The sequence below is a fragment of the Mytilus galloprovincialis genome, chromosome 1 (assembly GCF_965363235.1).
Source record: "Mytilus galloprovincialis chromosome 1, xbMytGall1.hap1.1, whole genome shotgun sequence".
Lineage (NCBI taxonomy): Eukaryota > Metazoa > Mollusca > Bivalvia > Mytilida > Mytilidae > Mytilus > Mytilus galloprovincialis.
In genome coordinates this window covers 72,099,100-72,115,358 of record NC_134838.1, presented here as the reverse complement: position 1 = coordinate 72,115,358, position 16,259 = coordinate 72,099,100, and the positions used below count along the sequence as shown (strand labels likewise).

The window sequence follows — 16,259 nt, the reverse complement described above, 5'->3', positions numbered from 1 at the left end:
ATAAAGGATATTGCTAACTTCTTATCTCTCTTCCTAAGAAGTTCCTGCATGAAGTCAGCCTCATAATAATAAAGAAACAAGTCGGATGGGCACAGTTTGGTCCCATTGGAATGCCGACAGTCTGTTTAAAAATACGTCCTCCAAACGTAACAAATATGTTGTCAATCAAGAAATCAAGCGTCTTGATAATATCAGTTTCAGATAATTTGTTGTTTGAATCAGAGTGATCCTTTACAAAGTAGGATTTATCCCTCCCTAAGACAAGATACTTGTATCTACGTTTCGGACGCATCAATATAAACTGACATTATTTGCTCTTTCTTTCTGTAAATCTATATAGCTGCACAGTACTTCAGCCATTCTTTTTTATGAAGCAAAGCAATACCAACTCTTTCAATTTGTCTTTTAGTTTGGAATGTGGAATACTTGTGTAAAGAGTAGAAAAGTCAAATGTTTTAATACTGTAAGAAGATGAAAGGGAGTTAGATTGTATGTACTCTAAAAGATCTTTCGAATTTTTTAGTATCCACATCTGATTTACGCCACCTCTAGAATAGGCAGTTTCATATAACTTTGAAGCCCGTCTTTGATTGCTGATAAAATAGATGTTAATAATTTAGAAAGAGGTTTCGTGGAGCACTTGGAAGACCCAGCAATATACCGTTGTTTGTAAGGACACTTATGTAGTTTAGGTATCCAATACAGTGATGGAAGATCCAGTTCTTCATCTTTGGTTGAAATTCCAAAGGAACATAGAACAGACCTATGATTATCCTATATGTTGAGTTTGCAAGAGAATTGTCAATACCTTATTCGTTTATCAAGCAGTTAATGTAATGAGTTTTACACGCAAACACGATGTTGTTTGTGGCTTTATCTGCGGGGACAACAACATATTTGTCATGGAGGTAGGATAGGTGTTTTGCAACAATAGGGTCTTTAAAGATTGACGTAGCATGGGCGTTGATAGACCCATTCAGTTTCTTAATTCTGATTTGTATCAACGACCTCACTGCCTAAATCCATTCGGAAAGAGTGTCTACGTCTTCCTTCTCGCCCTTAGCCCATTGCCTGGCATAATAACTGTCGTCTTTAAAATTCAACATTGCCTATTAAATGATTTGTCTTAAGTTTAAAACAAATCTATTTAACAATATTTTTCCTCTATCAAATGTGATATCAAGTAATTTATATATGCAGTGAATACATACCTTGATTGCAATATTGTCCTCTTACATAACCAGGTTTACATCCACTCGAATTATTGCACACACCGTCAATTTTATCACATTTGTTTGATATGCATCCGAAACATCTTTGCGAGCAGTTTGTACCAAAATATCCATCGTCACATGCTACATTTTAAAATATAAGAAATCTACAAGTTCATACATTATGACTTTTTCTACTCAGAATATATCAAATATAAAAATGTTGCCTGCATACCAAATGTACTAAAATATTTTTAAATGTCTTACTGCTTATATAGATATTACTTTCATTGTTATTGTTGAACAATATACGCATACGCTAGATTCATTAATACGATTTCAAAGAAGGGTTGTACTAACAGATCATACTATTAACACATTACCAATGTATCTCATAAAGAATAGCTATCAAGTACATATCAGCGTATAGTATTTATTCTGGTATGCAGGAAACGAATATATTACGTATGATACCGATACATGTAATTCATAGCTCACATTTCAGACAAAAGTTACAATTTTAAGTTTGTTTCAATACATGTAAAACTATCTAGATACTCACATTTTCATCACAATTTTGCAAGCACTTTTGATAGTTCCATTGTGGAGAGATAAAACAAATTAAAGTGCCAAATTATGCAAGTTTTGCGTAAATCAAAGTATTTGTAGTTGTAACTCTCCTCCAAAATTAGAAATTCTTTAATCAACTGTATTCAGCATCAAAACACAGTTAAACGCACTTGTTTCTGTGTTTACCGACATGTACACAAATTATTCAATGCATGTTAGCTTGTACTTAAAAAAAAAAAAGAAACGCACAGGTTTAAAAAAATTACCATGATATAAGAAAATGTGATATGAGTGTCAATAAGACATCTCTCCATCCAAATCATAATTTGAAAACCTAGACTCACACCGAACAAATATGAAGAGGTCCAAAATGATTAGCATAAAACAATTCAAGCAGGAAAAACAACGGTCTAGTCTATATAAAAAAAAACGAGAAACGAGAAACACTCATAAACCACATCAACAAAAGACAACAACTAAAACACAGAAGCTTGTTTAACAAACCTTTTGTACAGTTGTATCCTTCCCATCCTTTATTACAACCTCCAGTGCATTCACCAGATACATGGTTACAGGGTGGATTTAAGCAGTTTGCAGAACAAGGTCTCCTACATTCGCTTCCGAAGTTTCCATGAGCACAGGCTGTAGAACAATATGACTGATGTATTATAGGTTTCGAAACTCTGTGTCAGAGTAAAGAAATACAACAAATGTTTTATATTATTTTAACAAACACTTTACATTTCGTGTTCAAGGTAGTACAATAAAGGACTGACACGCCATTTTCTAAATGAGACCAAATATTTGTTTATTTAAGAAATTCATAATACTAGGACCGAGAACACAAATATTTCGTAGTGCATGTCTCTCAGACAATAAATGCAAGTTAAAAAAATCGCAACTGTTCTATTTCAAAAAGAAAGTGTAGTGTACTACTATTCAGACAAATATTATCAGAATTATAGAAACTTCTACCAGTTCTAAATCAAAATATTGAAAATTATGAGTTAAGGGGGTCTCAAATTCAGTTATACAGCTTTAGGCATACTAATTTTGAGCTTTTTTAACTGGACCAAATCATTACTTAACATATAGATTCAGCACCCAAATTGTTTTAACATGTACTTGCATCCCCTTGATTAATATTTCATACATAAAATGTCAAAAATGGGGAACGTGTATAAAAAAATGCAAGGTATACCCTGTTCACATTAAGCGCCTATATGCGTACACATCGAAAACCGAAGAACGATAACTGTGTCCTTTGACGAGAAAATTGTTATCATTTTATTATTATTATTATTATTATTATTATTATTATTATTATTATTATTATTATTATTATTATCATTATTATTATTATTATTATTACTAATATTATTATTATTGTATAGCAATATTTCCCACAGAAAGTAACCAAAAGTTAGAGTGCAATTAATTCCAATATTGCACTAGTTGGAACAATATTGCACTATATGTCCCTCGTAGAACATATATTGCACTTGCAAGCTCGTGCAATATAAAATTCTACTCGGGACAATATTCCCCAATATTCATGCAATAACCCTATATTATTATTATTATTATTATTATTATTATTATTATTATTATTATTATTATTATTATTATTATTATTATTATTATTATTATTATTATTATTATTATTATTATTATTATTATTATTATTATAACGTTTCTGTCATCTTTTCGTATTAGTCATATACTGTGTCTTAATAAAATATAATTCATACAAACGAATAAAAGTAAAAACATGATGTTGTAATACGCGAGAAAATGATTACAAAAAATGAATTTCGTACGACGAACGTGTACTTACCAATGTCACATCTATACCCAACCCATCCATCTAAACAACCAGACGTGCAATTTCCTGTAACTAAGTCATAGAGTCCTTTGCAGTGGCCAGAATTGTCACAGTTGTCTCCATATCTTCCAAGGGGACATCCTGTAGACCACACGAAGAATGGGAAATGATTTTTCAATAATACATTTGATAGAACAATATAGGTAGTATACTATATTAACTTTTATTTGCTAAAGATATATGTTCACCTTTCAAATTCTGATAATTTCATTGTGAAATAATTATTACATAATTAATTATTATGTAATTAGTTCCTATATTGTGATGTCCACACTTGAATGAATTTAGCGTCTTTGTTCTTCAAAGCATCCCAAAATATTGTATAGATTCTAGTACAACACAGCTTGACCTCCAAAACAGTTACTCAGATTTCCAAAAACATCAATAGATCAAATTTTATACCCAATTGAATTTAGTGGTCTCTTATGAATTGATGTTGCAAATTTCGTAGTCAGTATGCTGGAGTTTCTTATCGACAACATATTTGTTGAGTTTGGAGATAGACTTTTTCAACAAATTGTCGGCATTCCTATTGGAACGAACTGCTCGCCTCTCCTTGCTGACCTCTTCTTATTTTCATATGAATCGGAGCTCCTTCAGACACTTGTCAAAAACAAGAAGATCAAAGAAGCTAGGCTATTTAATTTCACTTTCAGATATATTGATGATGTTCTTTCCATTAACAATCCGAACTTTTCTGATTGGGTTCCATTAATATATCCACCAGAACTAGAAATTAAAGAGACAACAGACACGGCTTCCTCCGCCTCATTTTTAGACTAACAAATTTATACCTTGAATTTGACATACACAGTCATCTTAGTACCAGAATCTATGACAAACGAGACGATTTTGATTTTGAAATTATCAATTTCCCCAACCTTAGTAGCAATATACCAACTTCACCTGCATATGATGGGTGCATTTTACATAGACAAATAAAATCGTATAACATAATCAAAATGAGGATGTTAATTTGATGTATGCCTTTTTGTGCTTCTTCGATACATTTGTTGTTTTTATAGTGATTAAGATGATAACACAATGTTGACTGCTGTACCCCTATTTTTAACATGTTTACCTATTGTGTCTGTTTGTTTTGTTCACGCATCGGTGACAATATAATGGAATTTGATGCGACTGTCATACAAGTGAGAGGTTTAGCTAGCTATAAAACCAGGTTCAATCCACCATTTTCTACATTTGAAAATGCCTGTACCAAGTCAGGAATATGACAGCTCTTGTTCATTCGTTTTTTATGCGTTTTGTTATTTGATTTTGCCATGTGATTATAGACTTTCCGAATTGATTTTCCTCTGAGTTCAGTATTTTTGTGATTTTACTTTTCATTGAAGATTTATGAGAGGATGAAATACAATTGGACACACTGAGGTCAAACTGTATTGTGCAAGAATCTATAAAATATTGGCAACTAATTACATAACAATTAATTATGTAATAACTATGTCTAATAAAATTATCACAATTTAAAAGATTAATCCTTCTTTGTTCGTTTGGTAACTCATTTATAAAATTTAAAGAAAGATGAGTGGAATTACATCAGTTTAAAGATGTCTGATTGGGGATGAAAATTTTTTGTATTGTGCTACCTTAAATCGTGTTCTTCATTTACTCATACACTGTGTGTTAGTATTGTGTGATTGTAAATACGTCTTAACGTTCGTATGTGTTATACTAGTATTATCTCAGTCTTCAAATAAGGTGGTATGTGTATTTAAAAAAACTACGTTCTTCAAAAAATCGAAAAAGTATTCTGCAATATCACCGAGTCTCAAATGACAGTAACATTTTTGTGTACAATTTAAATTACTGAGTTATACATTAGAATATTATCTAAAAAATATAACAAACTGAATACTTACCACCAATTTCAATTTCACACACATCAACTCCACTTGTTGCAGGTGGTGCATACGTTATATATCTGCAAATGGTATAGACATCAATATTTGTAGTCGGACGCTCATCCTGATATAACACAATGCCATCAACCCACGAATTACTTGTATTGGAACAATACAAAACGTTGTCACCTGGTGTTAATGGTAGTGAATCTGTAATTGAATAAAACACTTTCTAGATATTGTCTTGTTATCATATATCTCAAAATTGTTATCATAATGTTAAAGTATAACCCAGAAACGTTCGTGCACAATAAAAATCAGATTAAAGCAAATGTGAGAAATTGTGAGAACCAAAAAACTAGAGATGCCACATCATGTATTCTGCAATGTGAATATACAGAAATGCTCATGATTCAAATTGGTTATTCACCTACAATGTACGTCGTACATTACTATAACACAAGTGGTAATTTGAAACTCCTTTATCCATATTTTTTTTTATTGATGATGTTTAGAACGTCATTTGAAGGAGTCACACGGTGGGTGTCACATAAGGAGTAGGCTCAATGAAGCTTTTCGAAGCACCTTGGATCATCCCCAATTTTTGTTGGAGTTCGAATTTGCTGTCTTTAGTTTTCTATATTGTGTTTTGTAGACTGTTGTTTAACATTTTGTCGTTTTTGAGGTTTTGTCATGGTGTTGTCAGTTATTTGTCAAAAAAGGTATATGTTTTTTCCTAGACCATTTCATCATATACAGCAAGTGGTTGCACTTACCATATGCATAACACAAAACAACAATCGTGAATTGACAGAGATACATTTGCTTTAATATAAATCCTAAACACGAGCAGGGACACAAAGACCATCACCGGTCAACAACAAAGAGAACTGCAAACGTGTCAATTTATGCGGACAGTTACTTTAATAGTTTCCCTTTTGAAATAGAAATTTTAGAATTTATAAGTTTTAATAAATGATGTCAAGGTGAAAATTAACATTTTCAAATATCTTCCATATTATCTTGTTGATAACCGAGGAAAACTGTATATGGGTTGCGGCAAATGTATTTACAACCGCGTGTTTGGAGAGACCATTTAAATACATAAGATTACATAACCACATTTTTCAGGTTTTTCACGAACAGCGGTTCAATGATAAGTGATATATTCCTTATTTCATTAATCTAGATATAAAAGTTGGTATTCACTGTTCTGTTGCATTGATAAACGGATTCATTGTTAACAATGTATTAAAAAAATAATTTAGATAATCATTTTTTCCCGTTTTTTTGGCAAACATTGAGGTCCAAAAACAAAGGTATGTCACCCTCGAAATAAAATAACGTAACTGTTGTTATTTACAAAATGAGAATATCTGGTAATCTGATAGTGTAAAATAAATGAAATGTTTTAACCATCTGAGGTTTGCATTTTAAACCGTAGAAGAAAATGTCTTTACACAGGTCAATATATAACGCCTTGGAACAGATTTCATTGGAGCTTGGTATCGTTTGTGTTGATTCTCCAAAAGAACGGCCTATAGCCTCGTACAGGTGTATATAATTTGGATTAAAAAAATAATAACCAAGAAATATCAAAATCAAAAAGCAATTGTAAACGGTCTTTCCCCCTTTGAAACATAGATTGATTTTTGGGGGGGGGTGTTTGTTTTGTTTGTTTGTTTGTTTGTTTCTGTAAGGGGTCTATAGTATTGTGTTACCAGAGAAGTTTCATGTTTAGTTTGGAAAGTTTTTCTTTTATTTTAGGTCCAACGCGCGCGCCAGATTGAGGAGACATCACGTGACGCGGGTATATAATAACGAAAACTTTGTCTTTTTATTTCTTTTTAGGTGGGGACGTTAAACAGACAACATCTATAGAGATGGAATGTACACAATGTAATTTCTTTTGTCATTGTAGGAAATTGACATTTTGATCACAGTTCACCAGCAGTGCATGATTTGGATTTAATTGATCCGGTGTAACTTTAAAACACGTTTAAGGATTATTTTCTTAAAATGTACATTTTTCAGCACCAGTTTGTAACAGATAAGTTTTTCAATCCAGGAGTGGACATTTTTATTGTAGGATTTCACTGAGATTTACGGACCTAGCAAGCGATTTTTACGGCATTGCCATTTCTTTTCTCTAGGAAAGTCTTGAGAGATATCGGCACCACGTTGTTTTATGAACCTTTAGTACATGTATGCCCTGCTGACTGTAAATTTTGGGATAGATTGGACTTGAAGTTTCAGTGTTTAAGTGAAAACAAGGAGGTGGATTTTTTTTTTCAGAAGAGATGTAAGATCAATATTAAAAACCAATTGTTCAGAGAACCATTGATGGTCTTTCCACCAGTTAAGACCTTTTTTTCATATGAAAATATTAAAATTTGGTTTTAAATGTCAATTGTACCGTCAAATGACAGCTTATTGAACGCTAATTCCAAAAATGTGTGGTTTCTATGGAAAAAGATATAGATAAGGGAGATAATTGTTTACTTCCGGTTCAAACGATGTTATTTCCGGTTTAGTTTGATAGTTAAAGTGACACTGATTCCAAAAATATATGGTTCTATATACTTTTTCATTAATGAAGTACAAAATATAGCTACTTCCGGTTTACAAAAGGTCACTTCCGGTTATCTTTTTCTAGATCACATTGCTTGCAACCTAATTTAAAAAGTCCCAAGTCTTGATCATGTATACATATGAGGTAAAATCAAAGGTCAAAATCTAGAACGTTACATTTACCTATGACCTTGAGCTCAATTTCGAGGTCATCAACCTAGGACCTCAAATCAAAAGACTCTAGGCCTCTACTATATATAGTTAATGAGTTGTATTACCTTACAACTAATATTAGATATAAAAGGGGGCAAAACTGGCATCAAATGTCTACATACTCTTTCGACTAAAATCTACGTGTTACCACATGTCGCAACTAACAATTTAGTAAAAATAATTTGTCGATAAGTTATACGGCTTTTGAAAATGAGTGAAAATAAGCCAAAATCAAAATTTATAATATGACCTTGACCTTATTTTCATTTTTTTGGACCAAGGACCTCAAATCAAAAGACCCTAGGTCTCTATCACTTATGATTTACCAGTTAGAAATGCAAATTCTTATATCAAACATAAAAGGGGGGATAACTTTCATATGGAATCTATATACGGCTTCGGTCAAAATAAAACAGAACATCCTGAGGATATAACGAGCAATTTGGAAAAATAAATTTGTTGGTTTCTTATACGGTTGCGAAGCCTTAGAGATAACAAGAGAAACAGTGTTCGGGGAGATAACTCTTATTTGGGAAAGTATTCGGTTAAAACTAGTTGGTTTCAAAAGCGTATAAACTGTTCGATATCATATTCCAAAAATCTAAGCGACAACTTGCGAAACAAAAAAACAGCGAAGGAAAAAAATTAGGCGGAAGAAAAAAAAAATAATTAAAAACCAATCGTTCAGAGAACCATTGATGGTCTTTCCACCAGTTAAGACTTTTTTTTATTTGAAAATATTAAAATTTGGTTTTAAATGTCAATTTAAGCGTCAAATGACAGCTTATTGAACGCTTATCCCAAAAATATATGGTTTCTATAAAAAAAAAAAAAAAAAAAAAAGGGAGATAATCTTTTACTTTCGGTTTAAAAACTTTACTTCCGGTATTGTTTGATAGTTTACTTGACACTGATTCCAAAAATATATGGTTCTATATACTTTTACATTGATTTAGTGCAAAAAATAGCTACTTCCGGTTTACAAAAGGTCACTTCCGGTTGTGTTTTTTAAGGTCACATTGCTTACAACTTAATGCAAACAGTCCCATGGCTTTATCATGTGTACATATGAGGTAAAAGCAAAGGTCAAAATATAGAACGTTTAATTAGCATATGACCTTGAGCTCAATTTCAAGGTCATAAACCAAGGACCTCAAATCAAAAGACTCTAGTCCTCTACTTTATATTGTTCATGAGTTATATTACCATACGTATGATATTAGATATAAAAAGGGGGAAAACTCGCGTCAAATGTCTACGTACCCTTTCGACTACAATTTATGTTTTACTACATGTTATAACTAACAATTTTATGAAAATATTTTGTCAATATCTTATATGATTTCTGAAAATAAGAGATCACAAGCCAAAATCAAAATTTTAATCATGACCTTGACCTTTGACCTTAGGCCTCTAATACTTATGGTTTTCCAGTTAAAAATGCATATCACTTATATCAAATATAAAAGGGGAAATAACTCTCATATGGAGTCTCCGGATAGCTTCGGTCAAAATAAATCAAATCATCAGGGATATATCGAGCAATTTGGTAAAATAAATTTGTCGGTTTCTTATACGGTTGCGAATATTAAGCGATCACAAGAAAAACAGTGTTCGGGGAGATAACTCTTACATTGAAAAGATTTTGGTTACGCGGTGTCAGTTACAAAAGCGTAATAACTGTTCGATATCATGTACCATATGTCTAAGCAACATCTTGCGAAACAAAAAAACTGCGAAGGAAAAAAAAGTTGGCGGAAGAAAAAAAATAATAATAAAAATAATAATAATAATAATAATAATAATAATAATAATAACAATAATAATAATCAGAACAAATACAATAGGTCTTTCACCTGAAAGGTTGAAAGACCTAATAATAATTAAAAACCAATTGTTCAAAGAACAATTGAAGGTCTTTCAACTAATAAAGATCTATTTTGATATGAAAATATTAAAATTCAGTTAAAAATGTCAGTTCCTATGGCTTTATGATGTATAAATATGAATTTAAAGCAAAGGTCAAAATCTAGAACGTCCAATTAACCTTTGACCTTGACCTCAATTTCAAGTTCATAGACTAAACATCTCGAATCAAAAGACACTAGTTCCTTAATATGTATGGTTCATGAGTAATATCACTTTACGCATAATTCTAAATATAAGAGGGGCGAAAACTCCCGTATTGTCTACGCACCCTTGCAACCAAAATTTAAAAGTTTCGACATGTCGCAACTAAGAATTTAGTAAAAATAATTTGTCGATATCTTATAAGGTTAATGAAAATAAGTGAAAATAAGCCAAAATCAAAATTTAGAATTTGACCTTGACCTTTGACCTTGACCTAATTTTTATTTTTTGGGACCAAGGATCTTAAATCAAAAGACCCTGGGTCTCTATCACTTATGGTTTACCAGTTAGAAATGCATATCACTTATATCATATACAAAAGGGGGGATAACGCTCATATGGAGTCTCCGGATAGCTTCGGTCAAAATAAAACAGAACATCCTGAGGATATACTTATACGGTTGCGAAGCCTTAGAGATAACAAGAAAAACATTGTTCGGGGAGATAACTCTTACAAGGTAAAGTTTTTTGTTACGCGGTGTCAGTTTCAGAAGCGTATTAACTGTTCGATATCATATACCATATATCTAAGCGACATCTTGCGAAACAAAAAAACAGCGAAGGTATAAAAAAAAAATAATAATTAAAAACCAATTGTTCAAAGAACAATTGAAGGTCTTTCAACTAATAAAGATCTATTTTGATATGAAAGTACTAAAATTCAGTTGAAAATGTCAGTTCCTATGGCTTTATGATGTATAAATATGAATTTAGAGCAAAGGTCAAAATCTAGAACGTCCAATTAACCTTTGACCTTGACCTCAATTTCAAGGTCATAGACTAAACATCTCGAATCAAAAGACACTAGTTCCTTAATATGTATGGTTCATGAGTAATATCACTTTACGCATAATTCTAAATATAAGAGGGTCGAAAACTCCCATTTATTGTTTAGCACCCTTGCAACCAAAATTAATAAGTTACGACATGTCGCAACTAACAATTTAGGAAAAATAATTTGTCGATATCTTGTAAGGTTAATGAAAATAAGTGAAAATAACCCAAAATCAAAATTTAGAATTTGACCTTGACCTTTGACCTTGACCTAATTTTCATTTTTTTGGACCAAGGATCTTAAATCAAAAGACCCTAGGTCTCTTTCACTTATGGTTTACCAGTTAGAAATGCATATCACTTATATCATATACAAAAGGGGGGATAACGCTCATATGGAGTCTCCGGATAGCTTCGGTCAAAATAAAACAGAACATACTGAGGATATAACGAGCAATTTGGAAAAATTAATTTGTCGGTTTCTTATACGGTTGCGAAGCCTTAGAGATAACAAGGAAAATAGTGTTCGGGGAGATAACTCTTATTTGGGAAAGTATTCAGTTAAGCAGAGTTGGTTTCAAAAAAAAAAAAAAATAATAATAATAATAATAATCAGAACAAAACCTATAGGTCTTTCAACGAAAGGTTGAAAGACCTAATAATAATAATCAGAACAAAAACAATAGGTCTTTCACCTGAAAGGTTGAAAGACCTTATAATAATAATAATAATCAGAAGAAGAAATCCAATAGGTCTTTCCACGGAAAAGTGGAAAGACCTAATTACGTTCCCATTGATAAAACTCAATGTTTACATGTAGTGTAAATCATGTTTTGTCTACATGCAGTCGATACTCGATGTAGGCCTTGTGTAGATTAAGTGCACACAAAACTAGTCATTTAAAACATTAGTTTCACCGTGTATATTTAAGGAAGAAACAATTTTTGAATAAAGTTGATATTTTTAACAATTATTAATGAAGTTCTTAACAGAAATATTTGTCTAAACTTGATATATATATATATTCTTTTTAAAACTTAACGTAGCTTTATTAAGCCCTTATCAAGACCCAAAGCAGCATCATTGTCGAACACATAATTCATTTGAAAATTAAGGTCTTTCCGAATCGACTTGACTTGCACAGAAATGTTGCCACTGATCTTTACTCAAACAACGATTCACTCATAAATGCATTACTTAAAAAGTGTGAGATAAATGTATTGTTTATATAGTACATGTATCTCGGATCCGTTAAATTACCATTAAAACTAAAAAAAAGATATTACCCCCTCCCTTTGCCAAATACTCCTTGGAGAAGAAATACCATTTGAAACAAACAGAAAAGATAGGAATATAGTGATCCCTAATATATCATTCCTTCTTCTCCTTCAATCTCTGTACCGATGTAATGCATTGCCTTTTTAAGAATAAAAATATATATTCTTCGCCTGTAAGCACGCTGCTACAGCCTTCGTTTTCTAATGCTTAATCAAGACATCTTTATTATTTTTAAACTACTGCAAATCATCAAAATGGCTTTCATAAAGAAGCAACTACTTAACTTAAAAAAAAGGAGGGGGGGGTATTTTGTTAATTTATCTGAGCCAGAAATTTTTCCGCGCAAACGTTTTATTCCGGTTTTTTTTTTCGATGCTGGTAATCAATTGTTTTACAATATTTAACGTTATAATGTATGGGGAAACTCTTGATTTAGAATATTTGTGTATCATCTGTAGGATCTTATTTTTTTGAAGAAAAATGGTCGTTCCCTTACTGCTAGAAAAGTTGTCCGAAAACTTTGCATTCGGTTCTACGTAATGAACATTTAAATGACATAGAGTTTACAAGTGTGAACAAATCTTATGTACAGGTAATTAAACAAGGTGTACCGATGTGAACAAATTTAATGTGAAACCAATGTCCAGTACATTAAACTAATTGTAAACAAGTTTACTGTACATGGCGTTTGGTGTGAACACGGCCTTAAATTGCCAAAATGTATATGGTCGGATTGTTGTCTCTTTGGCACATTCCCATCTCAATTTTATGAATCATTTGTTATTTTCAAGACCACGACAACAGTTGTATACAGTTGTTTAATAGTTAAAAATCGTTTAAAGGAAACAAATACAGTCCGTACAGAAAACAATGCATTCTGATAAAAGACGATCAAATTCGTAAATTAGTGTTAACATTAACGCTAAAATAAATTTAGGGAATTGCATGATCTCCGAACAAGCTACGTCTTGTGCGTCGACAGCGTAAACATGTAAATGCGGACCAAGATTTAGTAAAAGATCTCAAAATAAGGAACAGATAAACTGCTTCATGTTAGTATTTCCTAACATTTTACCGATTTTAGTCAATTGGTTAATTTACAAAAGAAACTTTTCAATATAAACTCCGACCTTGTTTACATGTAATAAAAGCCGTAGTCCGATAAATAATAGCCTGTTTAGTGGTTATATAAAAGATATTTAACAAATCCTAAAATTAGTTCTTACCACCAAAGGTTATATATATTGTAGTTACAACACTCAATGATCCAGTGTCAACTTGAAGGTAAGAAATTTGTCCAGTTGTTCTGGAACAGATACCATTTGTCCGATTTCCATCAATAGACAAACCTGCCGGGTTATTCGAATTAGGAGGATTTTGTATAGCTGTCCCTTCGGAAGCTAGATTATCTGTGATATAAACAGTTTATTGTATTAAAGGTTACGTTAATCAAAAGCGTTTGAATCATTTAAGCGAAACCAACAAACAAGTGCTTTTATATTAACATATCTAATACATAGATATATAAGTTGTCTAATTAGTAATCATCTCACATAGTCCTTTGTTTTATAATAGCATTAACGGCAACATTTTTCATGCACCAGATGTGTATTTCGACAACTAATGTCTTCAGTGGTGCTCTTGGTTAACAAATATATATCGGCATGAACGTTGAGGATGGAAGAAAAAAGCATAAAAGAGTCTAAACAAAAAGGAAAATAAACACAAAATATAGGGTAAATAAATAAAAAAAAAAAAACAACAACATAAACAATAGCTAAGTGAATTTTTTAACCTTATACTCTTAAAATTATAATGAGTTAAATTGAAATTTCGTATAAGTTTAATAAAGAATATTTAAAAATACTATAAAATTAAAGCTAACGAACTATTTAATTACATTATACTTGTATTACAAGTATACTTGCTGTTCGGTGTGAGCCACGGCTCCGTGTTAAAGTTGTGTTTTTGTTGTATCGTAGTTCTTCTCTTATATTTGATGTGTTTCCCTCAGTTTTAGTTTGTTACCCGGATTTGTTTTTACAATCCATTTATGAATTTCGAACAGCGGCATACTACTCTTGCCTTTAATTAAAGGCCATACTTTGACCTATAATGGTTTACTTGAATGGAAATTTTTCTCATCGGAACTCATACCACATCTTCTTGTACTTAGTAATATGTTTTTAAACGTGGTATTCTTTTTAACGGAACAATTGATTGGTATCTTAATCTGACATAGAAAGATAAAAACAACATACATCTGCTACAGTACTGTCCGGCTCGTCTAGCTAAGCACCCATTCATACAAACGCCGGTTTGAAAATCACATTTGTTATTAAAACAATTATTTGAGTCACACCCCCAGACACAATATCCGTTTCCAATATCGCATTGGTTGTTTATACAATTTGGTGGACATCGTTCTGTACAGTTTGGTCCCCATGTACCCATGAAGCATCCTACAATGTAATGTTTTATTAACGGACGATCCCAATATGTGACCTTCGAACAAAATATCTTAATTATATTGTTGCTTACCACACAAGTAAATACAAAAGTAGATGATAACGAATCAATTATACTTATATTGAATAGAAAAATATATATACCCAAATGAAAATATACGAGACACAGGTCTGGAATTAAAAATAGTGACCAATATATGATTGTATCTATACAAACTAAGTTGACCAATGTGAGTAAACGTACAAACAGTTATTACACAATGTGAGTAAAAGTACAAACAGTTATTACACAATGTAATGATGCTTTTTTGCTATTTTGATTTAAAAAGATTTTGTCCTTGGTACTTTATTCAATGAAAAAGACAAAATTATCGTTGAACTTCCTTAATTTCAATTGGATTCATTGCTGTGATTACCAAAAAAAAAACATATTTTAGTTTTAATTGATACACTCTTTTCTTATTTTCTTGTTTTACAATGTACACGTGGGTATGCACCAACGCATCTTATTTGAAACTAATTTCTCTTACCATGTATTTCTACATAACATAATTCAACAACCTTATATCTGTTGAAAAAATAAAGCTTTCTTGCAAGTAGATTACAGCTAATATCCTGTGTCGTTTCCGGATTGTTTGCTAGATTTAAATTTGTGTAGCATAAAGTTTCACCTGGACCACCTATGGTAGTATTTGATACATATAAACGATAATCTTTCATTGTGCCAATTACTGAAAAATATATAAATAAAACACATGACATCAAGGTAAGGTGACTTCAATAAGGGTAAATTATAGAAGTTTTAAATCAAATAATCAACTGTCGCAGATTCTTTGTTTGATGGTTAATATTAACGTACATACTCAGTCTTACCACATTGGAAATTAATGAGAAGTTATGTGCATCATTCTGAAAATCAACAAAACATTATTTCGCTACACAATACATTTGGAGAGGCAGTAAAGCTTTCCAACCATGACTTTATCTAGCTGACAAAGCTCTTCTTTTAACAGGTCAAACACATTGAGATATATACCTAAAGTGGCTTCCAAATGTGTTACCCACTGGACGTTAAGAAACCAACAATCAACCAATCAAGCAACCAAATGTGTTACTGAACAATAAAGCTGGTATCTATGATGGGTTATTATGTAAGATATAATTATGTCTATTTTTGCGATCAACTTAAAAAATAAAGAGAAGTGGTATGATTGTCAATCAAACATCTATTAACCAAAGGAGTAGGTCCAGTAAGACCCCTTTTTGGCCCCAAAATATAGCAGTTTTACAAAAT

General features: G+C 31.7%; 1 protein-coding gene across 2 annotated transcripts in view; it reads right to left on the bottom strand.

The window, feature by feature from the left end:
• The window catches only part of LOC143083050 (uncharacterized), a 76,500-nt gene that overhangs the window by 35,300 nt on the left and 24,941 nt on the right, over positions 1 to 16,259 (bottom strand). The window contains exons 4-10 of one of the 2 annotated variants that reach the window (XM_076259188.1): positions 15,496 to 15,696; positions 14,759 to 14,959; positions 13,724 to 13,906; positions 5,550 to 5,741; positions 3,619 to 3,747; positions 2,286 to 2,423; positions 1,212 to 1,355 (exon numbers count right to left, since the gene is read on the bottom strand). In XM_076259188.1, coding sequence (XP_076115303.1) covers positions 1,212 to 1,355; positions 2,286 to 2,423; positions 3,619 to 3,747; positions 5,550 to 5,741; positions 13,724 to 13,906; positions 14,759 to 14,959; positions 15,496 to 15,696 — 1,188 coding nt within the window. The remainder of the gene's footprint in view (positions 1 to 1,211; positions 1,356 to 2,285; positions 2,424 to 3,618; positions 3,748 to 5,549; positions 5,742 to 13,723; positions 13,907 to 14,758; positions 14,960 to 15,495; positions 15,697 to 16,259) is intronic. The other variant, XM_076259198.1, reaches the window with a different exon arrangement.